The following is an 18511-nucleotide window of genomic DNA, read 5'->3' on the forward strand; positions in this document are numbered from 1 at the left end:
TTAACCACATTTTGCGTTTAGGTTTAGGCAATGATTAATTTTAAATGTACTTTTTTACTTGAGTACTTACCTAGGTAGGTATTAATAATATCCAAACTGCCTTGATATAATATTACAATATAAAAAACGTCACTCGTATAAGTAGGTATTTTATTAAATTCATAATTTTGAGTTTGAAACAACTTTCCTACAAAACATAATTTATAATACAGTTGGGTACAAACTTGATGTAGGTACCTAGGTATCTAAGTTTTAAATGAATTTTATTGTACCTAGGAGTCATTTTCAAATAACTCGCATATTATTATTTATGTGGTTCTACTAGATCCGACGAGTAGCATCACTGAAACTATTGTTGTTAATTTGTGGAAATGTGACATCAATTATTTAGAAGTCTATGGTTCGATTTATTTGGCGCGCCACCTGTTTAAAAAAATAATTATCAGGGCTTTTTCCGAAAATGCACACATTTAATATTATTCATTGCCTACTTGATATTTTATGAACCATAAAGAAGCTGTTGTGAACAAATGAAAACATAGAATATAATTTTTATTAAATTTGCAGCTAAATTCCACAGTATGGCTGTGGAATGTACAGGTTCCAAAGCGTGCTGGTCATTGATTTACTATAATAGGATAGTTATTTAGCTAAATTCATGTAGATTTGATGCATTAGTCCGGTTTACTAAATGGAATGTAGCTAATGAGGCATTAACTGATTAGTATGGAGTGGTTTTCGACAAATGAGATTTTATACTGGGTTTGCCCAAACTGAAGGTGGGCAAATGTACCATTTTCATTTGTAAGAACATTTCTAAGAGCTCAATGAAAAAATCAAACCTCAATGGTGCTGATATTTTCTCATATACCTCTTTCATCCCCTGAGTAAGGGTTCAGCGCAACTCAATCAATCTTCATTCATTACTTATTTTTTTATTCAAGACCGAATTATGCACGAGATTTGAGAGTGAAGAATTTTTCATTTGAAAATACATAACTTGGAAAAACTCTGAAACATAACTATTAAAAATTTTTAACTGAGTGGGATTTGAATACCTATACGTATTTTGCTTGCAGTTAGGCATCTCAAAATAGTATCGATATACTGATACCAGTATTGACACTGTTTCTTTTGATATGACATCCTTACTTGCAGGTAAGTGCGTCAAAATAGTGTCAATGCTTTTTCTTTCGATATAACACCCCTATTGCGTATATTCAATCATAAATAAAAATAATTGACTTAATAATATTATACTGTACAATGTACATTATAATCAATTGTTATGTTCAAAAATTTATAGAATTATTTTGAGTGGGATAAAATAAAACAATTTACGGTGTATATTGTATAATAATGTATTCCACATCATATAAAAATATCACATTTCACATTGTGTTGTACAAAGTAAGAAAGATAGAAATAAAAAATCAATTTGGTATTAAAGAAATCATTTGTCTCAAAGAATGCAACATCTCATTATTATTATAGGCGAGCAGGTTTTGGTAAAAATTACCATGGCCTAAAATAGGTATGGGGATCACTCCTAACAATGTACGTTTAACTTGTTCTGCTGATATAGTATTATAAGTTGAGATAATAGTTTCCATAATTTTCAATGCACTGGATTTATTTCGGAAACCCTTCAAATGTATACCATAGTCTCGAATAAAACCTATTTCCATGAAGGATGTTTCAGCGATGATGTATACAATTCCAACGTTGAATTGTGTCAATAAGCTATAATTTTCCAATATCAACGAATCTCCATCCGATAATGTATTCAATTTTTCATTAATAATAGTTGTGCAAGCCTTTTCCCAATCATCAAAACTTTGTGATGATTTGTGTGATTGAAATTTAATACGATACTCATTGACAGTTGATTGAGATTCTGAGGTATCTAGATTCATATTGTCGGTGTCACAATTCTTTAAATAAAACTCTTGAGTTTTATTATAAAGTGTGAGGATAGGAGACAGGACGAATTTAGAAGACCTTACTCTATCTATAGGTTTACCGAAAGTAAACATCAAATCAACCTTTTGGAGTTCTTTGCAATTGATCCATCTGTTAGGAGAATCATCAATGGTTATGAAAGAACTATTAAGAGATAATATTTCATCTTCTATATTAGCAATCTCTTCTTCTTTTGATAATTGTATTGAGTGTTGTCTTTCGTTAAATGAGCCAGTGTGATTTCTTAGATTGAGATGAATAATCGTATCTTCATGGGACAATCCTTTTAAGATCTCATCTGTGGTATCAATCGGCATTAGTCTATATTTATCGATAAATGTGCAAGCTACGGCAGAGCGGTATTTCTTTAAACTGATCTCTCTTCGTAAATGAGGATTTTCATAAGTTGATATGTTGTCATCTATCGTGGCGACCTGGATATTGTAGAAAAACATTGCACAAGATTTTATTTGATCTAAGAAATCAGCAGGCAAGCAGTGAAGAGGGAACATTGCCTTCAACATTACTTCATCCGTGCCAAAGACGGTCTCAATTTTTTTGATGAATCCTTCGATTGAAGAAAATCCACAATATCCTTTACATATTGCATAGACTTCAGAGTTACCGTGCTTTGATGTAACTGGCTTGAATATATTAACAGATTCGAATGATACCACTAATATGTACATCAAATTAATTGTAATGTGTTCGAAAATGGTAAAAAGTTTTACAACAAATGAGCCTCCTGAAATAAATTAATTGAGTCAGCATTATACAATGTAAAGGTATTAAAAACAGAATAAAACACAGCTACTTTATGTGAAGTACGTAATTTACGATAATATCTTTATATCAGTTTTTTCGGAACTGGCCGTATGGCTTGATATCATGCAGCCAGTGAAAATAATAATAGCTTGCCTCGATAATAATAAGACTTCCTCGGTTGTTTCCGATATTAGCTGGTAATTTGGTTATTACCATTAGTAAATTCAAATATTTAGATGAAATGAACATCACAAATCATAAGTTTACCACATTCACGTGACATGAAAAATAAGAATACAAAAGCCGATATGTGCACAAATCAATAATGTAATTTTTGTGTTCGAAATGAAAATATATGGCTAATTTAACATTATTTTCTTTTTCCATCGTATGTTTTTAAATTAAAACAATATGCCCATTTTTGTTAATTGATGAATCAACAATAATTACTATAAATATAAGCAAAATAGAATTGTATGCATGGGAAGGGCTGGATTTACACTTAGAGGGGCCCTGAGCTAATACATATCGGGGGCCCACAGAAAAAATGCTATTTTACAAAATGCTAAATGTTCCTTTTTTTACAAAAAGTTTTTTGCTTTATCATATCGCAGGTCTTCCAACAACAAAAGTTTTGAATAATCTGTGCAAAACTGATTTTTGCGTGTCATAACATCTGAATGCTGTGGTGCCTTCTCATCGCTGTAGGATTGGTTTGTCGAATAGACCAAATGTCAAATGTTCAGGAGACAAAAAACAAATTTCATTATCCTATATTTAAATACATGGAGGTATTTAAATTGTTGTTTTTACAGCATATGAATGCTGTATTCATTACAATGTAATTTAAAGAAAAGGATGGTTCTGGTCCATTTAGATACAACAATCATTCTGAATTAAAAGGTCGATTTCGACAAAAACGGATATTCGACAAACCAATCCTATAACGAAGCTCTGATATACAAATTTGAAACATTTCTGCCAATAGTTATTTATTTGCAATTGAATTCAACAACAGTACACTGGATTGAAAGTAGCTAGATCATTTTGTCGAGCTTTTGGACCCTGCAGATTCAATGTGCGCGACAGGTCTCAAGGTTTTATTCAAAAATTATTGCTTGGACCCTCTGGGCTCCTTTAGCTCCATGATAAATCCGGCCCTGTACGTGAGTATTAGTTTATATCTTTTTAATTAATCACTTTCTATAAGCCTTTGCATTTCGGAAGATAAAGAATATAGATACCGATACCCCAGTTCAATAGGGGAACAACTCATAAAACCTTGTTCCAAGATAATGGCGTTTTAATTTTTTGCAGTAATTCTCATTTTAATTTTAAAGCCTTGATTTCGATGAAAGTGCATGTTTTTTTATATTTAATTTAGTGGAATTCATCAATGCACAATGAAATTGTACATTTTAATAAAGAATTAACCAATAAATTTGATTATATAACGGAATTACTGATTTATCTCGGAAAGCGTTATTCGATTTTATGACACATTTTTTTGTGAAAGAATTAAGAAATTTTTGATTATTTTTTTTGTTGAATTATAAAGAGAAGATTATTCTACATCGAATGGCATTCTTAACTCAAAACCTTTAAATTTTGAGTTGTTCCCCTATTGAACTGTGGTATCGATACATAATATGTATTTTTTGTTAGATTTTGGACATGTGATTTTATTGGGTTATGAAAATCAGCATTATCGTTGTACAGTGAAACATAGATAATAACATATTATTAAGTATCTAGTTTATAATAATATAGCCTATTACCTTTTGATAACAATTGCAGAGCTGTAAAAATTTCGCAGAAATTTAAGGGGTATACGATTGTCTCCTGCTCATCTGGATGGAGCATACAATTAATTGAGCCATCTGCTGTAATGAGATCGATCTGTAATATTGAATGAAATAAATTTCTTAGAGTATGTTCATTTTTTCAGTTTTCAAAATGGCTATTGTACATTAAGTACAATATGTTTAAACTAGATATCCTTTGAAAATGTATTCCGGGACTCAATAAAGAATCCAGACCAAGGATAATTAAGGAGGTAATTTTCAAAAGTAGTCAACTCAAAAAAAAATGAGAATGTATATTTAATTTTCAGAATTCGCCAAATTTAACACCAAATCGTTTAAAAAGCCTACCTAAATATGAGACTAATTTTTTTTTTTTTTTCGACCATGTCTTATCCTAATAGGATCATAAATGGGCCTCCACAGGGTAGAGGTTTGTATTAACAGATTTTTGTTTTTTACGAGAAAAGGATGTCAGCCACTTGCTCAACCTATTAGGTCCATACCCTGACTCATACACAAATTGAAAAACAATATGTGTACTTGCCAGACCCAGGATTCGAACCTGAGACCCACAGCGTGATAGTCCAACGCTTAAGCCACGCCACTGTGGGTGTCAATTATTTCTAATTATATTCTAATTTTTGATAGCAGACAAATCCAGCAAGTTTATTTTCAAGCGGCACCAAATATATTTCAACCAATCACATCATTGCAAATCCAGATGCCATCTTGCTGAATGCCATATATTATTATGAATGAGATTGAAGATGACGCATTTTTTTACTTTGGCAAAATGCGTATTTGACCAAATTTGCCAAATTGACCAAACTACTTCCTGATAATAATAATATGAATAATGTTTTCCATCCGAAATGAAAAACAAAAATACACGGACATTAATTGTATCAAAAGATGTTAAATATACCTGCATGTTAAAATTTACGTTTATGTTTGCAATTTTGATTCAATGTTCAATGATCACCGAACCGGTGTATCTTGGTCTGCACTAGGCATAACATTACACCGGTTATAATAATTTTATTACTGAATATTAAAGTCTATAATCTGCATGAAAATATTGAAGTTTTAACCATACTTTTCCAATTGTTTTCGCTTTGTTGACAAGGTATTGTGAATTGTTCCAGTCCATCAGGTTCCCAGAATAGTCTAAGCCAAAGTCCCAATGACCCAAGGTGTAGAATATAAAGCGATCATCGCAAATCATACTTAACAATGAATTGCTCTCGTAATACGGATTTAAAGTCGATGCCATCCAATTCCACTGAAATTAAATAGAAATTTGTTGAATATAAACACTTTATTAATTTTCATAGTCGTGCATTATAATTTTTTTAAATCACCTCTAGATCTTTAAAATTCAGCTTTAAGAAATGATTTAACGATGCTACAAACGCTCCAGGAGCTTCGCATAGATGTACGCTGTTAAAAGTATTTAGTTTTATAGCGTCCTCAGAGACAATATCAAAGGTATAAGCACATTCATAAAATTTCGTCCATGCTTGTGTTAAAAACTCTGGATTGATTTTCGATCGTACTCTCCATCGAACGTCTCCAGCGACATTGCGTTTTTTTGTATGAAGACTCCATTCTTCTATAGAATAGTCATTCAGCCGACTCTTTTGGAAGTTTAGATCGCTTTTTAAATTTTGCAGTATCGGAATATCCCACGGCTCTGATGTAAATATTTGCGATGCGTCTGGCATATTCCATTCTTTTCCGTATTTGTCAAATGTAAAAATACTGTTAAAAATTGAATCCACTGAAGGGTTATGATAATTTTGTTCTTGGTGAGGCCTGTGTGGTCGTTTCGATTTTTTGAATTTAGAACTGCTAAACGATTTCGGAAACTGGTTCCTGTCAAATGACATTTTATTATTAACTTCTTTGATTCTTTTTTTGGTAAACAAGTTTAAAGATAATCTGACGTTAGTTAAAATACTTTCTTCGTTTTCTTTTTAGCGCGTTCAAAATGTCATGCGTTTGTTTATGGTAAAAATTACCAAACACGCTCGAGATAAAATATCACTATTAGGTAGAACATACAAGATAAATAATCTTTTAAAAATTATTGATCAGTCAAAATCTAATCAAATAGGAAGTTAATATTACATTTAAAAATAATTATATATAACATTTATGTTAAAATACTTATTTTTTCTTTGCTTTATCTACTTTGATTACGGATAGGTGGGATTTGTCGAGACGGTTTAGTTATAGCTGTATGAAAACTAAAAAGATGCGGCAATTTTAATAGGGTTTGATTATAAAGCAACATTATTTACCTATAACAAACTGATAAAATCAATATTTTATTATTCATATAATGTATAAAAATTTCGGAAAATTTAAATTTCAATTACCTATTTAGTCTTATTTTCAAATCGAAAGTCAATTTACGTGACTGAAAATAGAAATGCAACACAAAATCGATGGATATTGCGATAAACTATGGCTAGATATAGGTACTCTATGGATATAATAGCTGTCAAACGTCGGACCTTGTGCGTTCACACGATTTTGGAATAATTTAATTTTCAATTTCGCAGATAAGTAATCCATAATCCAATTATTATTAAATAATAATGGTGCGTAAACTCAAATATCATGAACAAAAGTTATTAAAGAAAGTTGATTTCATATCATGGAAAGTTGACAACAATCTCCACGAAGTTAAGGTTATGAGAAAATTCTGCATCCAAAAACGTGAAGATTACACAAAGTGAGTATCGTACAGCTTACAAAATTTAGTTTTGTCCAAAAAATCTAGAAGGTGATGAATCTTCAGTAACCCATATCATTCATTTTATAGGTACAATAAGCTGTCACGAGAAGTGCGAGAATTGGCCCGGAAGATAAAAGATGTAGATCCAAAAAATCACTTCAGAACAGAATGTAGCGCCCAACTATTGGAAAAATTGTTTGTAATGGGACTTATTTCCACGAGATGGGATTTGAGTTTGGCAGATGAAGTCACAGCTACTTCTTTCTGTAGGCGCAGACTTCCTGTTATCATGTACAAAAGTGAGTTCAGCCTTCATTCACCCTTTTAGATTACTATTGTAACTACATCTACAAATATATTATATTCAAGCGATGACATTGTTTGAATGTATTACATTTGCTGTAGTAGTTGTCACTACAATAAATTTAAAATGTTTTGTTTTATATTAATTGGAAAGACAATGAATGGAGAAAAACTAATGGTAAAAATACAGTATATATACGAGGGTGGTCCGTAAAATAAGGTCTCCAATTTTTTTCACAAAGAAAAACACAGAATTATACATTGTTGGAAAGCCCGGACTTTGCATGCAATGTAGCATTTTTCGTATATACGTGTCATAGAACTCTTCCACCGCGGCGTGCAGGTAACATACAACCTCTTCTTTCCCACCTTGCACACATCTTGTGATAATGCAAATGTTCTGTCAATAGTAGTCTTATTGACATCAGGGATCAATTTCATCAGGGCACAGCTCCCGAATCGTCACCCGCCGATCTTCAACCATTACCCTCCACTTTTGCAATAGTTTCGTCCGAAACCGATGGCCGTCCGGCACCCTGTTCACCATGGACGTCTGTACGTCCGTTTTTAAACTCTGCACCGTTTTCACACGTTTTTGATGTCCACACACTTCACATAACTGTTGATAAATTTCTATGGGCGTAGTGTCCCTTAGCACACAAAAAACTAATAACAGAACGTAACTCACACCTGGCGGTAGCGGCGAGTGGAAGCTCCATCGCGAGCGGCTACCAAACCCAAACTTAGCGTTGTAGACAGCTCGGATTGGTGGGGATTTGTAGGCAGGGAATCAAGCTACACGCCAGTGTTGCTGGATCTTGCGTTAAAACGTTCCACGCGACTCCAGCGCCTTGGAGACCTATGGACAACCCTCGTACATAATAATATATTATAATATATGAGGCGTCTAATTCCAAAAAGTGATAAGTCCACATTTGGTCAAAATCGAGAAAAAAATACGCACATATTCTTTATATAATTTTACACAATATGTATTGATCTATAAATTCCAAAACGCGACATAACCCTATGAAAAAAAAAAATTTAAGTCTCGATTTATTACAAAAAGCGCCAAGTCCGTGTTTCATATTATTTAAAGCTTGGTTGATTTCGCGCGTGTTTAAGTCAACCAATAAGGGAACGTTCAATATTGAAAATGGCGTATCCCATGCTGTAGCATCTGGTAAACTCATGACAGTGCCATGGAAATATGTGCCTTATGCGTCATAAATTAAAAAGTGAGGTACAAGTAACGCTATGTCCAATTTTATTTTGCCTATATTTATTAGATTTAAGAGTTTATCGGCTGAAACGAATTGACATTTGGTTCTAATTTCGACATAGAATACAACGGAAAAAATAATCTCACGTTAAAACAAATAATTGAAGCTTGAAACATAAAAACGTTGTTTCCCAAAAATATTGAATTGTGGACTTGTCGCTTTTTGTAATTCGACGCCTCATATACTCCATATCGTGAAGAAAACATTATTTCACATGTTTAAAATATAAAAAAAAAAGAAAATAAGGTACAAGTCAGTTATGGGGAAGCCAGCGGCAAACACATTTTGTAAATAGCCGATATACTGGATTATTTGTTAGGTTGGGTTAGGTTAAGTTAGGTTTTTCATCCTTGAATTCATGAATTTTGTTAAAATCGGCTATGGCAATTAGCGCGGTTCCCGCCTGGCTTCCCCATAACCGACTTGTACCGAAAATAAACATCTGCTACAGCAATTTATACTATGTAAGACATTTAAAAATTATTATTATACAATTGTTTTTCAATGTCAGAAGCAAGCGCAACAATGGTTGGTGTCAGTATGTGGATTTTTCCATAAATAATCTTGCTTAAGTGGGCTAGCACAATTTACTGAAAATTCCCAAAAACTAATGAAAACCTATGTTTCAAAGCCCACTGCATGCTGTGGGATTTGTCGATTGGTTTTCACTTGTTTCTGGAATAAAGTAGATTGTGTTATGTTTTAGATTTCAATTAGAAGATGCGATGGATAAATTCTGGCGACCGCCATTGTCTCATTTGGTTTTGGCATTTATAGCTCGAATTGAATCGCCTTTATTATTGGTAATGAAATATATTTTTTTAATATTTTATATTGCTTGAACTGGTTTGGTATATGGGCATTGTGATTTCTACATTTTAAAATGTGAATAACAGGCTGTTTTTCAAGGTTTTTTTTTTTTGACAAAATGGTACCAAACTGATTTACCTATGTAGTTTTTAAAACTTGCTAGATAGGCACCTACTTGTTGTTAGTTAAGCTAAGTTTTGGTTGAAATTTTATTTTAAACTTTAATAATAGGGGCTGAAAAGATTTATTCATTACAATTATTGAAAACTTATTATCTTGATGCCAATATCTACTAGACCAGGGATGGCCAACCTTTTGCATAATTTTTTTCACAGATGCGCCATACAACTCAAGCACCTTTTCTACATTCTTACGGTTGGGGTTTGAAAATAGGGATAAGGGTAGGATCTGCTTCGATTAGGGGAGGAAAAGGAATAAATCAATCACGCAATTAAATTAATTATTTATGTCAGTTCAATAAACACACGTTTGTTGGAGCATACAACTCAAGCACCTTTTCTACCTTCTTACGGTTGGGGTTTGAAAATAGGGATAAGGGTAGGATCTGCTTCGATTAGGGGAGGAAAAGGAATAAATCAATCACGCAATTAAATTAATTAATTTATGTCAGTTCAAAAAACACACGTTTGTTGGAGCACCAATCTACAATAGTCAGAAATGATCTCTTGGACGAGAGGGTAATCGCTGTCGTGGACCCCGCTGATGGTACTACAGCTGCCGGAGAGTCTCGTTTGGTGAAGATAACTCTGGACCACAGTTGTTGGATGAGAGAGAGAGCTCAGAGCGGGATGGAGCACTGAGAGTTTTTGAGCGTTTGGATTTCGCTAGTCTTTCAATGTTTGGTGTTAAATTTGTTACTGAGAGCAGCAGAGAATTCTTCAAATTTTAATCAGTTATTCGCGACCTTGTTTTGCTTTTAATCAACACTCAGGTGTTGAAAATAGATTCAGTTATGGCGCCTACTTCAAAAGAATAAGTAGGCACAAAGATGCAATGCGCCACGGTTTGACCACCACTATACTAGTATGCAATTTTATTCCTGAACTCATAGCTCTCTTCCAGTGTTTGATACCGGCGACGAATGATCGTTTGATGGTGATAGACGAGAGGTTTCCCCATTATGAATAATCTACACTTTAACAATCATACTTATGGGAGATAATAGTATAATATTATCATTGATGAATCATGAAATCTATGAAATTTCTCAAGCTCACTGATGATATAAGTGTATTTTTTATATAACTAATTAATTTATTACCTTTTTTATGAACGCTAAACATTTTGCTTTGAAAAGTGACTAATTTATGGTATACCCATCATTTATGGAAACTTTAACTTGAAGTGTAGCCGTTTGGAGAACTAATAGCTCACAATACACAGATCACAACACTGGTGCCACCCTCAAGTTATATTTGGCGGTCTGTATAAATGGTGCTAAGTCATATTAATGTCAATTCCCCATGTCTAATGATTGCAATCAGTACATAATTACATCCCCATGCAATAATGTACTGATTTGATAATTTGTCCACTGTGTCATCGATTTCCGTACAAAATGTACTCTCGATTTACCTTTGCTAATTTCATGTCGTGACATTTTTTCAAAAAAGAACACCATAATTTTATATGGCTAGTTTATAATATATCTACAGATTTGATTATTAATATTTCTGTTTCATTGTTAATTTCTCTCAAGACAAAATGGCTGAATCTGTAAAAGGCGCGACAAAGCTGATACAGCAGGGACACGTAAGAGTGGGTCCAGAATTAGTGAAAGATCCCGCATTCCTCGTCAGTAGATCACTAGAAGATTTCGTCACATGGGTAGACAATTCTGCAGTCAGGAAACATATATTGGAATATAATCAAACCGTAAGTTCGATCAATGCTGATATTTTTTTTTAAATTGCTACTATGTCCCAAGCTTAAAACATAGTATATACTTATACATATCATATGAATAAATAAATCTGTGTGTGAAAGGAAAAACGCATCAAGTCTAAGATCACAACTTTTCAGGAGAGCCAAAAGAAAATTCAGTTTTGGACAACTTTGATGGTATCATTATGTGTCAATTCGACCTTTTTTTTCTCAATTATGATTAATTTTGCATATTTACTTAACTCATTATTCAATAGACTTCATAAAGGGTTATTGAAGTTCTTTTGAAAGTAATTTTGCGTTCACGACATTTAAGAATGGGTGTTTGGTGTTTCTTGTTTCAAGATGACGGTGTAGGTATCAATCAATCATTTGAATATGAACTTTTATTTCTTCTGAAAATGTAGCTAAGTATGACATAGATCGAGTATATTATACAGTTTTGCATTTCATATTAGCTATTTATCTGTTGATCATAAGGTATTTTTATTTGGCAGCCAATCTCAGTTGTTGAAACTGGTATGTGTAATAATTTTTTCTTTGTTACAGAGAGACGACTTTGACATCATGTGAATCAAATTCTAAAATAATAGCCCGTAATATTAAGACATATTTTTGTAACTAAATATTTGCAGAAACAATAAAATAAATATACATTTCAAAATTCTATTTGATGGTAAATATTCATCTTAATTTTGTAATTTTAATTCCAATATGAAGAGTAAATTTCCTGCCTTATTAGTTTATTCAGCTATAAATTATTATTTCTCATCAGCAGTAGACATCACCGATTATCAACATTTTTAACCATGCATTTTATCAAAATCATAGCGAAGTGTTCTTTGAAATAGCGTAAGTACTCGAGTTATTTATTATTTATATAGTCCTACGAAAATATTATGATGTGTTCATTTATTTATACAAAAAGTAAATATTGAAGAAGGTTGTTTCAAAGAACTTTCTTCTTATATATTTCAAATGTGGGTTAGAATAGTCTGCATTCAGCTGATAAATTGTAATGCCAAGAGTTCATAATATAACTCCATCTAGCTGCCTATAGTCCAAGCTCTTTGGTAATTTTTTTCTGTTCAATAATTTTACTTATTTGTAAAGTTATTGATTTAGGACAGGTTTTTAAACTAAAGAAATTGGTAGTATTGAAAATATATTTTTTTAATAAATTATTTGGTTCTCATACTATCTATCTAATAACAACAATAATAACAAAATACAAACAATGTTGAATAACAATTCATAAATAATAAAGTAATTTTTACCATGTCCGATCCTAAGATCATAATGGGCCTCCACAGAGTGGAGGTTGTATTAACAGATTTTTATTTTTACGAGAAACAGATGTTAGCCACTTTCTCAACCTATTAGGTCCATACTCTAGGTCCAAACACACATTGAAAAACAACATGTGAATTTGCCTGGGATTCGAATCCGGGACCCACGTCATAAGCCGACGCGGTAGCGGACTCAGCCATCGTAGGGTATAATTTGATAAATAATTATTTTGTTTTTGACTAGATAAGAATATGTTTTGTTTGTTTGGTATAACATGGCTTATTTAATAATACATTGAATAGTTAGTGCTATTCTACAACCAACCCTGTGCACTAATATAATATGGCGACATTCTGGTTTAAATTTAGTTTTAAAATAGTTTAATGACGTGTCATTGTTGTAAGCAAGGTTTAGTTAGTTCGAGTGGATAATAAGTATAAACGGCTGGGTGCACAGACCACACGATACAATAGGGGCAATGTAAACAGTGTTAGCGATGGCGATCATCTTGCACATGATGTCAACCGTGCAGCATTTTCACTTATTATTGTGACCTGTTTAAACTACTACATTTGAGTCCATATTTGTAGATGCGATGATTTTGGTGTGCAGTTTAGTCTAAAGTGTTATAAAAACTATGAATACTTACTTAAAATTTAATCTAATACCTAAATAAGTAAAGTATGCGTAGAATTTTAACATTGACCATGCTTTGCTGATACTGATGAAAACTTTGTTGAGAAGATTTTCAGCGTTTCTAAATCTCTCATTGTAAACAGAGATAAGGCAGCATTTTGTCATGACCATGAAACCGCACATCATGTCGCTTGTTTTCAACGAGTACTCGATTCCTCGTATCAAATCATTTGTTTTTAGAATTAGCAATGCCTGCCTGTCAATGTTTTGTAAACATAAAGCTATTTTGTCGATCACGTTAGGCAATTGCATGCGGACTGTATCTCTCTGGAAAGAAATAAAATCATTTTAATCGATATATTATATTCATCAGCAATACATCTTATCCAAATGATCTTGAATAATAAAAGCTAAATAAAATTACAGCACTTCTTATCCTCTGCCAATTTATTTTATTCTATTATATAACCGTGTACACAACTAAATTGACATTATAAATTTCAATTGGGTGCAATGAAGAAAATATAATTTATTTGTTACATTGAATTATAATTGGCAAAGAGGACATTGCCAAAAAAATCTAAATATGTGAATAATTTATCATGATATAATGAAATCATCTGGGTATCAGTATCTTATACCATCATAAATCGTCAGGTGTTTGAATTTGGAACTAAGCTCAACATAGTATAAAAAGTATTGAATGATATGTCAAATGGTATCATGTGGCATCCTTACTCAGTGGACAATTTATACTGGTGGATGTATAGCATGGCACCTAGTATTTTGGATATTTTTAAACACTAAAACAGGTCATGAGGCCCAATCGATAATAGTGTAATAGCAGTAGTAGCAGTGCAACAATCACAGAAATACACAGCTATGAGAAAATCACATAACTGTATTGTGACATCTTTGGGAATTGAAACTGGAGAATAAGGATGAGAAGACAGTGCCTTTACACATTGAATTATGAGTGTAGCTATATTACTGATTGCATTAATCTTATTTTGGAATTATTGCAATAAGGATGATGAAGTCTGATGGAATTGGTCAATGTCGGAATACAAATAGGCAGCACACACACAAGGGGGTTTTCGGGTCTGGGACTCCCCCCAGAAACGGAAAAAATACAAATTATTTAGATAAATGGAATATTTCTTCGTCAAGACCTTACCTACCCGTCGCAACTCATGAATTAGTGCAAGCATTTGAGGCATCCAATGTACCCTTTAATATTCTTACGAGTCATGTCTAAACGACAAGACAGCACGAACGACTCAAACAGACACTAACGATCCATACAATTATGACTGTTAGACCACATGCATTCGATAACCACTTGAGGATGCGAAAGGGCCGCAATAACACGTGCGTGAGTATGCGTAGTTACAGCTGCTGGCTAGATGTTTATCGCTAGACTCAAAGCGATAAACATCTAATGAGGAATGTACTCGGAAAAGTGTGTATTCTGCGGTTGAAGCGATGTAAGACTATATGTAGTAGGCGTGGTAAATGTAAGTCAGTGGCACCGGCTAGATTTTGCCAGCCTTAAAAATCATTAAAAAAATATTACGTATATTTGACAGGCTTAAACGGTTTAAATGAATTGTTAATTTAATCTTCTAATTGATATAAAAATATATAGGTATATACATATATATATTCTTTATAAAACAACAGGCCAATGATAGTAGTGCATTTAGTAATAGAATTAATAGGGATAAAGACCTCTAGGCTTCCTGGTTTTATTTTGTCGATGCCTTTTAGAATAACCGCCCAAGGTCTTCCTGTGACGATGCAAGCTAATGCGGCATACATATTCCCTTTGATGCCCAAACTTTCCGCGTGAAACTTCATTGCGTCGAGGTTCTTGTCAATGATAGACAACCAGAATTGCGAGTAGTGATAACGGAAATCATCAGTCAAATTCTGCAAAAACCATACAATTATTCAATACATATTACACTACACAGGGACATGTACATACTTGAATATTATACATAGATCATGTCATTAAAATTAAAGTAAATATTAGAAACAAACCGCATATAATCCGTGATCCAATAAGTAGACAGTAACATCTTTCTCTCCAGGATTTTTCTTTACCAATATATTACCAGGGTGTGGATCACTATGAACGAATCCGTTGACAAATATCATATGGGAATACAAGTCGCCGAGTTTTCTACATATATCGTAAGGGTCTATGTTGTTTGCCTGAAAATTAATCCACAGGTTGTAAGTAGTCAATCATTTGTTAGTATTGATATAATTTGACTTCACAGTTAGATTTTATATGTAATGAAAATGAATTATTTTGGAGATCCTCAGAAATAACCCATTTAGAAAAAAGTGGGATTCAAACTTACATCTTTTGCTGTCCTGGTATGTGGTCATATCTTTTGAACCATCGATCCGTTTATGATTTACGCAAATTATTACTAATAACTTTCATTTGGCGGGATAAGAGTACATACACAACCGAACATTGAAAGATGTGAGTTCGAATTCCACACCCTCTAACTTTTTCATAGGATTTTTTAATATGTATGTTTCAGAGGCTTTTCAATAATACACAATCTGAGGTTCAATCCTCATTACATTCAGTAGTACAGTATTCAATACAAAGATAATAATTTATCTTTTATGACTTGGGTTACATACAGATTTTTTTGTAATTATATAATAATATTACATTTGTATGGATAATATATTGAAAGGACTTAAATATCATATCAGTTATGCCTTCACATCTTATCTTAGTGCACACATCTATTTTATAATAATATTATGACAAGATTTAAGAATGAAACATTCTTCATTGATTATACACAATTATTTAAAACATCCTCAAAATAAACCAATTATAAAAATCATTGAAATAAATCTTGGACCAAATAAGATTTGAACCCACATCTATTGCATTCAGGGTGAGAGCTTTACCAATTAAGTGGCCGACCCAAATCTTGTATATTTAAATAGCGTCTGTCTGTTGGATGGATATTTATGTTACCTTCACGTAATTTAGATCATTGACTTGGCCACCATCCACATATTCCATCACCAAAACTCTATCTGTGCTGTACTCCCAGTAAACCTTAGGCACTTTCAACCACGGGTAATCCTTAAACATAATGGCGGCCTTCTCCGAGTTATGTCCTTCCTGAACGAAATCCAATTCTCTGAAGATGTTGTGCTTAGTTTCATTTACAAGCCACTGCATACTGAAATCAGGAAATACCCAAGTCATTATCTTTACTAGAGCTTCCATGGATCGTAGATCAGCTTTGGTGTTGCCTTTGACGACGGTATGCTGAACTTTAACAGCTACAATAGTTCCATCTTTTAGTTTGGCTTTATGGACTTGAGCGAGGGAAGCGGTGCCGAGGGGTATCGGATCAAATTCATCGAATAGTTCAGTTGCCTGAAATATAACAGTAAAATTATATTATAAGCTTGGAAAATAAGTTGTGGAAACTAATGTTTAGAAATCATATGATGAAACAAACCTACATCTTTCTTCAAATCCTCCTTAATGACTTTAAATAGCTGATCTACGGTATTGGAAGGAGCGTCTTTGTGCAATATTTTCATCGTATCAACATATTCAGGGGGAAGGAGATAATCCAATGCTCCTATGTGCTGTCCAACTTTAATGTATACCCCCTTGTTAGTTTTACACAGCTCCAGAAGTCGATCAGCACCAACTTTGTGGACTTTGTCTCTGAGGGCTGCATATTCATCTGATGTGTTATCGAGCCCTTTATTATATAAATTCGTCTGGTAGTAGAAACCTATTTTAAACACTGTGATGGCAGCTCGCGTCATTCTCACAAATGCTATCGCATCTATTTCGTAATCATTTTTGTGAAGACTTGCTGCAGTCCCTATGGAGGTTGTTCCGATGATACCGTACAACACACGACGGTACATTTTTGAAATTCGCGCCAATGGTGTAATGTCAGATTTTGTGGATTAGTACATCACACGTAACATTTATTATTATGCAAGACATGATGCTAATTGCCAATACAATACGGAAATGGCTAGGTCGGCCTATGTATAGCTAATCACGAGTCGCGATAACCACAGACTTATTTACTGATTGTGCCATAATAAACATATCGAAGAAAAAATACGCTTTTGACACTTTTATTAAAAATTGCCATACACATAGATATATCTTGACAAAAACCCTAGTTTATAAATATATGAATTATAAAATGACGATAACCATTCTCTAAGCCTTAAGACATAATTTTATAATTTAAAAAAATATTTAATAAATATTATATTTACCTAAAGTATGTACACTACCTATCTAAAAACATTTTATTTGTCTATGGCTTTAGAGATATCGCGAACCGCTTCCGTGTCTATTACTAAGACTAAGTTGGCGCCATTTTTTAAATTACGCGATAGAAATAAAATTTACGTGGATATAAAATTTGACGCCCATATTCGACATAAATAGAACATATTTTACCACATTTTTATTAGCTCGTATTCTTGTTTGTCCAGTACAAATTTTTTCTTGTGTGTCCAGTCCTAGCAACTAAATTATTAATATATACGTTCGTTACTATGGAAATCAATATGAAATGTCAAAATGACATTTCAGTATTCTATATTTATTCAGTATTTCTATCAAGTACAAAAAAAAATATTTATTCATACATAGAATTGTCAAGTTTATATTATGATTCAACAGTAAATTTAAAAACGTGGTAGGCATATAAAAAGTTCTTTTTATCTTGTAATTAATTATTTTAAGGATATTATGATTAATATTTTCACAAAATATCTATTGTAATGATGAGACTGGTATAGCGTGGTTTTGATGCCACCATTTGAATAAAATTTATTGTTGTATTAAGAATAGGTACCTAGAGGAAAATACGAGCTTGCAATTTGAGACATTGAGATTGAGAATCTACACTTTAAGAGGTTTTAATAAATACGAATCTAAAATCATCAAATCAAAGTCAAGGATAAACTTACAATTT

The 18511-nt window shown here is 32.8% G+C and overlaps 3 protein-coding genes across 4 annotated transcripts; 1 reads left to right on the forward strand and 2 right to left on the reverse strand.

The window, feature by feature from the left end:
* Nucleotides 1-1342: 1342 nt before the first annotated feature.
* On the reverse strand, nucleotides 1343-6430 carry aft (cap methyltransferase 2). Of its 2 annotated transcripts, none has more exons than XM_085947414.1 (4): nucleotides 6089-6430; nucleotides 5629-5814; nucleotides 4506-4626; nucleotides 1343-2707 (listed from the first exon to the last, which is right to left on the reverse strand). In XM_085947414.1, the coding sequence occupies exons 1-4, from the start codon at nucleotides 6419-6421 to the stop codon at nucleotides 1434-1436; spliced, it is 1914 nt and encodes a 637-aa protein (XP_085803540.1). In that variant the 5' UTR covers nucleotides 6422-6430; the 3' UTR covers nucleotides 1343-1433. The 2 variants fall into 2 exon arrangements, with proteins under 2 accessions (XP_085803540.1, XP_085803539.1); XM_085947413.1 differs by having other exon boundaries at nucleotides 5894-6430.
* Nucleotides 6431-7017: 587 nt separating this feature from the next.
* On the forward strand, nucleotides 7018-12245 carry LOC147071891 (U3 small nucleolar ribonucleoprotein IMP3). Its single transcript, XM_085947415.1, has 4 exons — nucleotides 7018-7272; nucleotides 7363-7574; nucleotides 11392-11567; nucleotides 12126-12245. Exons 1-4 carry the CDS (start codon nucleotides 7136-7138, stop codon nucleotides 12147-12149), a joined length of 549 nt encoding a protein of 182 aa, XP_085803541.1. The 5' UTR covers nucleotides 7018-7135; the 3' UTR covers nucleotides 12150-12245.
* A 484-nt stretch (nucleotides 12246-12729) lies between these two features.
* Nucleotides 12730-17678, reverse strand: LOC147071892 (aarF domain-containing kinase 1-like). Its single transcript, XM_085947416.1, has 5 exons — nucleotides 17019-17678; nucleotides 16519-16929; nucleotides 15549-15722; nucleotides 15234-15434; nucleotides 12730-13829 (listed from the first exon to the last, which is right to left on the reverse strand). Exons 1-5 carry the CDS (start codon nucleotides 17436-17438, stop codon nucleotides 13512-13514), a joined length of 1524 nt encoding a protein of 507 aa, XP_085803542.1. The 5' UTR covers nucleotides 17439-17678; the 3' UTR covers nucleotides 12730-13511.
* Between the last annotated feature and the right edge of the window lie 833 nt (nucleotides 17679-18511).

Source organism: Rhyacophila brunnea, unplaced genomic scaffold (assembly GCF_057557595.1).
Source record: "Rhyacophila brunnea isolate RB1 unplaced genomic scaffold, BYU_Rbru_1.0 scaffold_2, whole genome shotgun sequence".
NCBI lineage: Eukaryota > Metazoa > Arthropoda > Insecta > Trichoptera > Rhyacophilidae > Rhyacophila > Rhyacophila brunnea.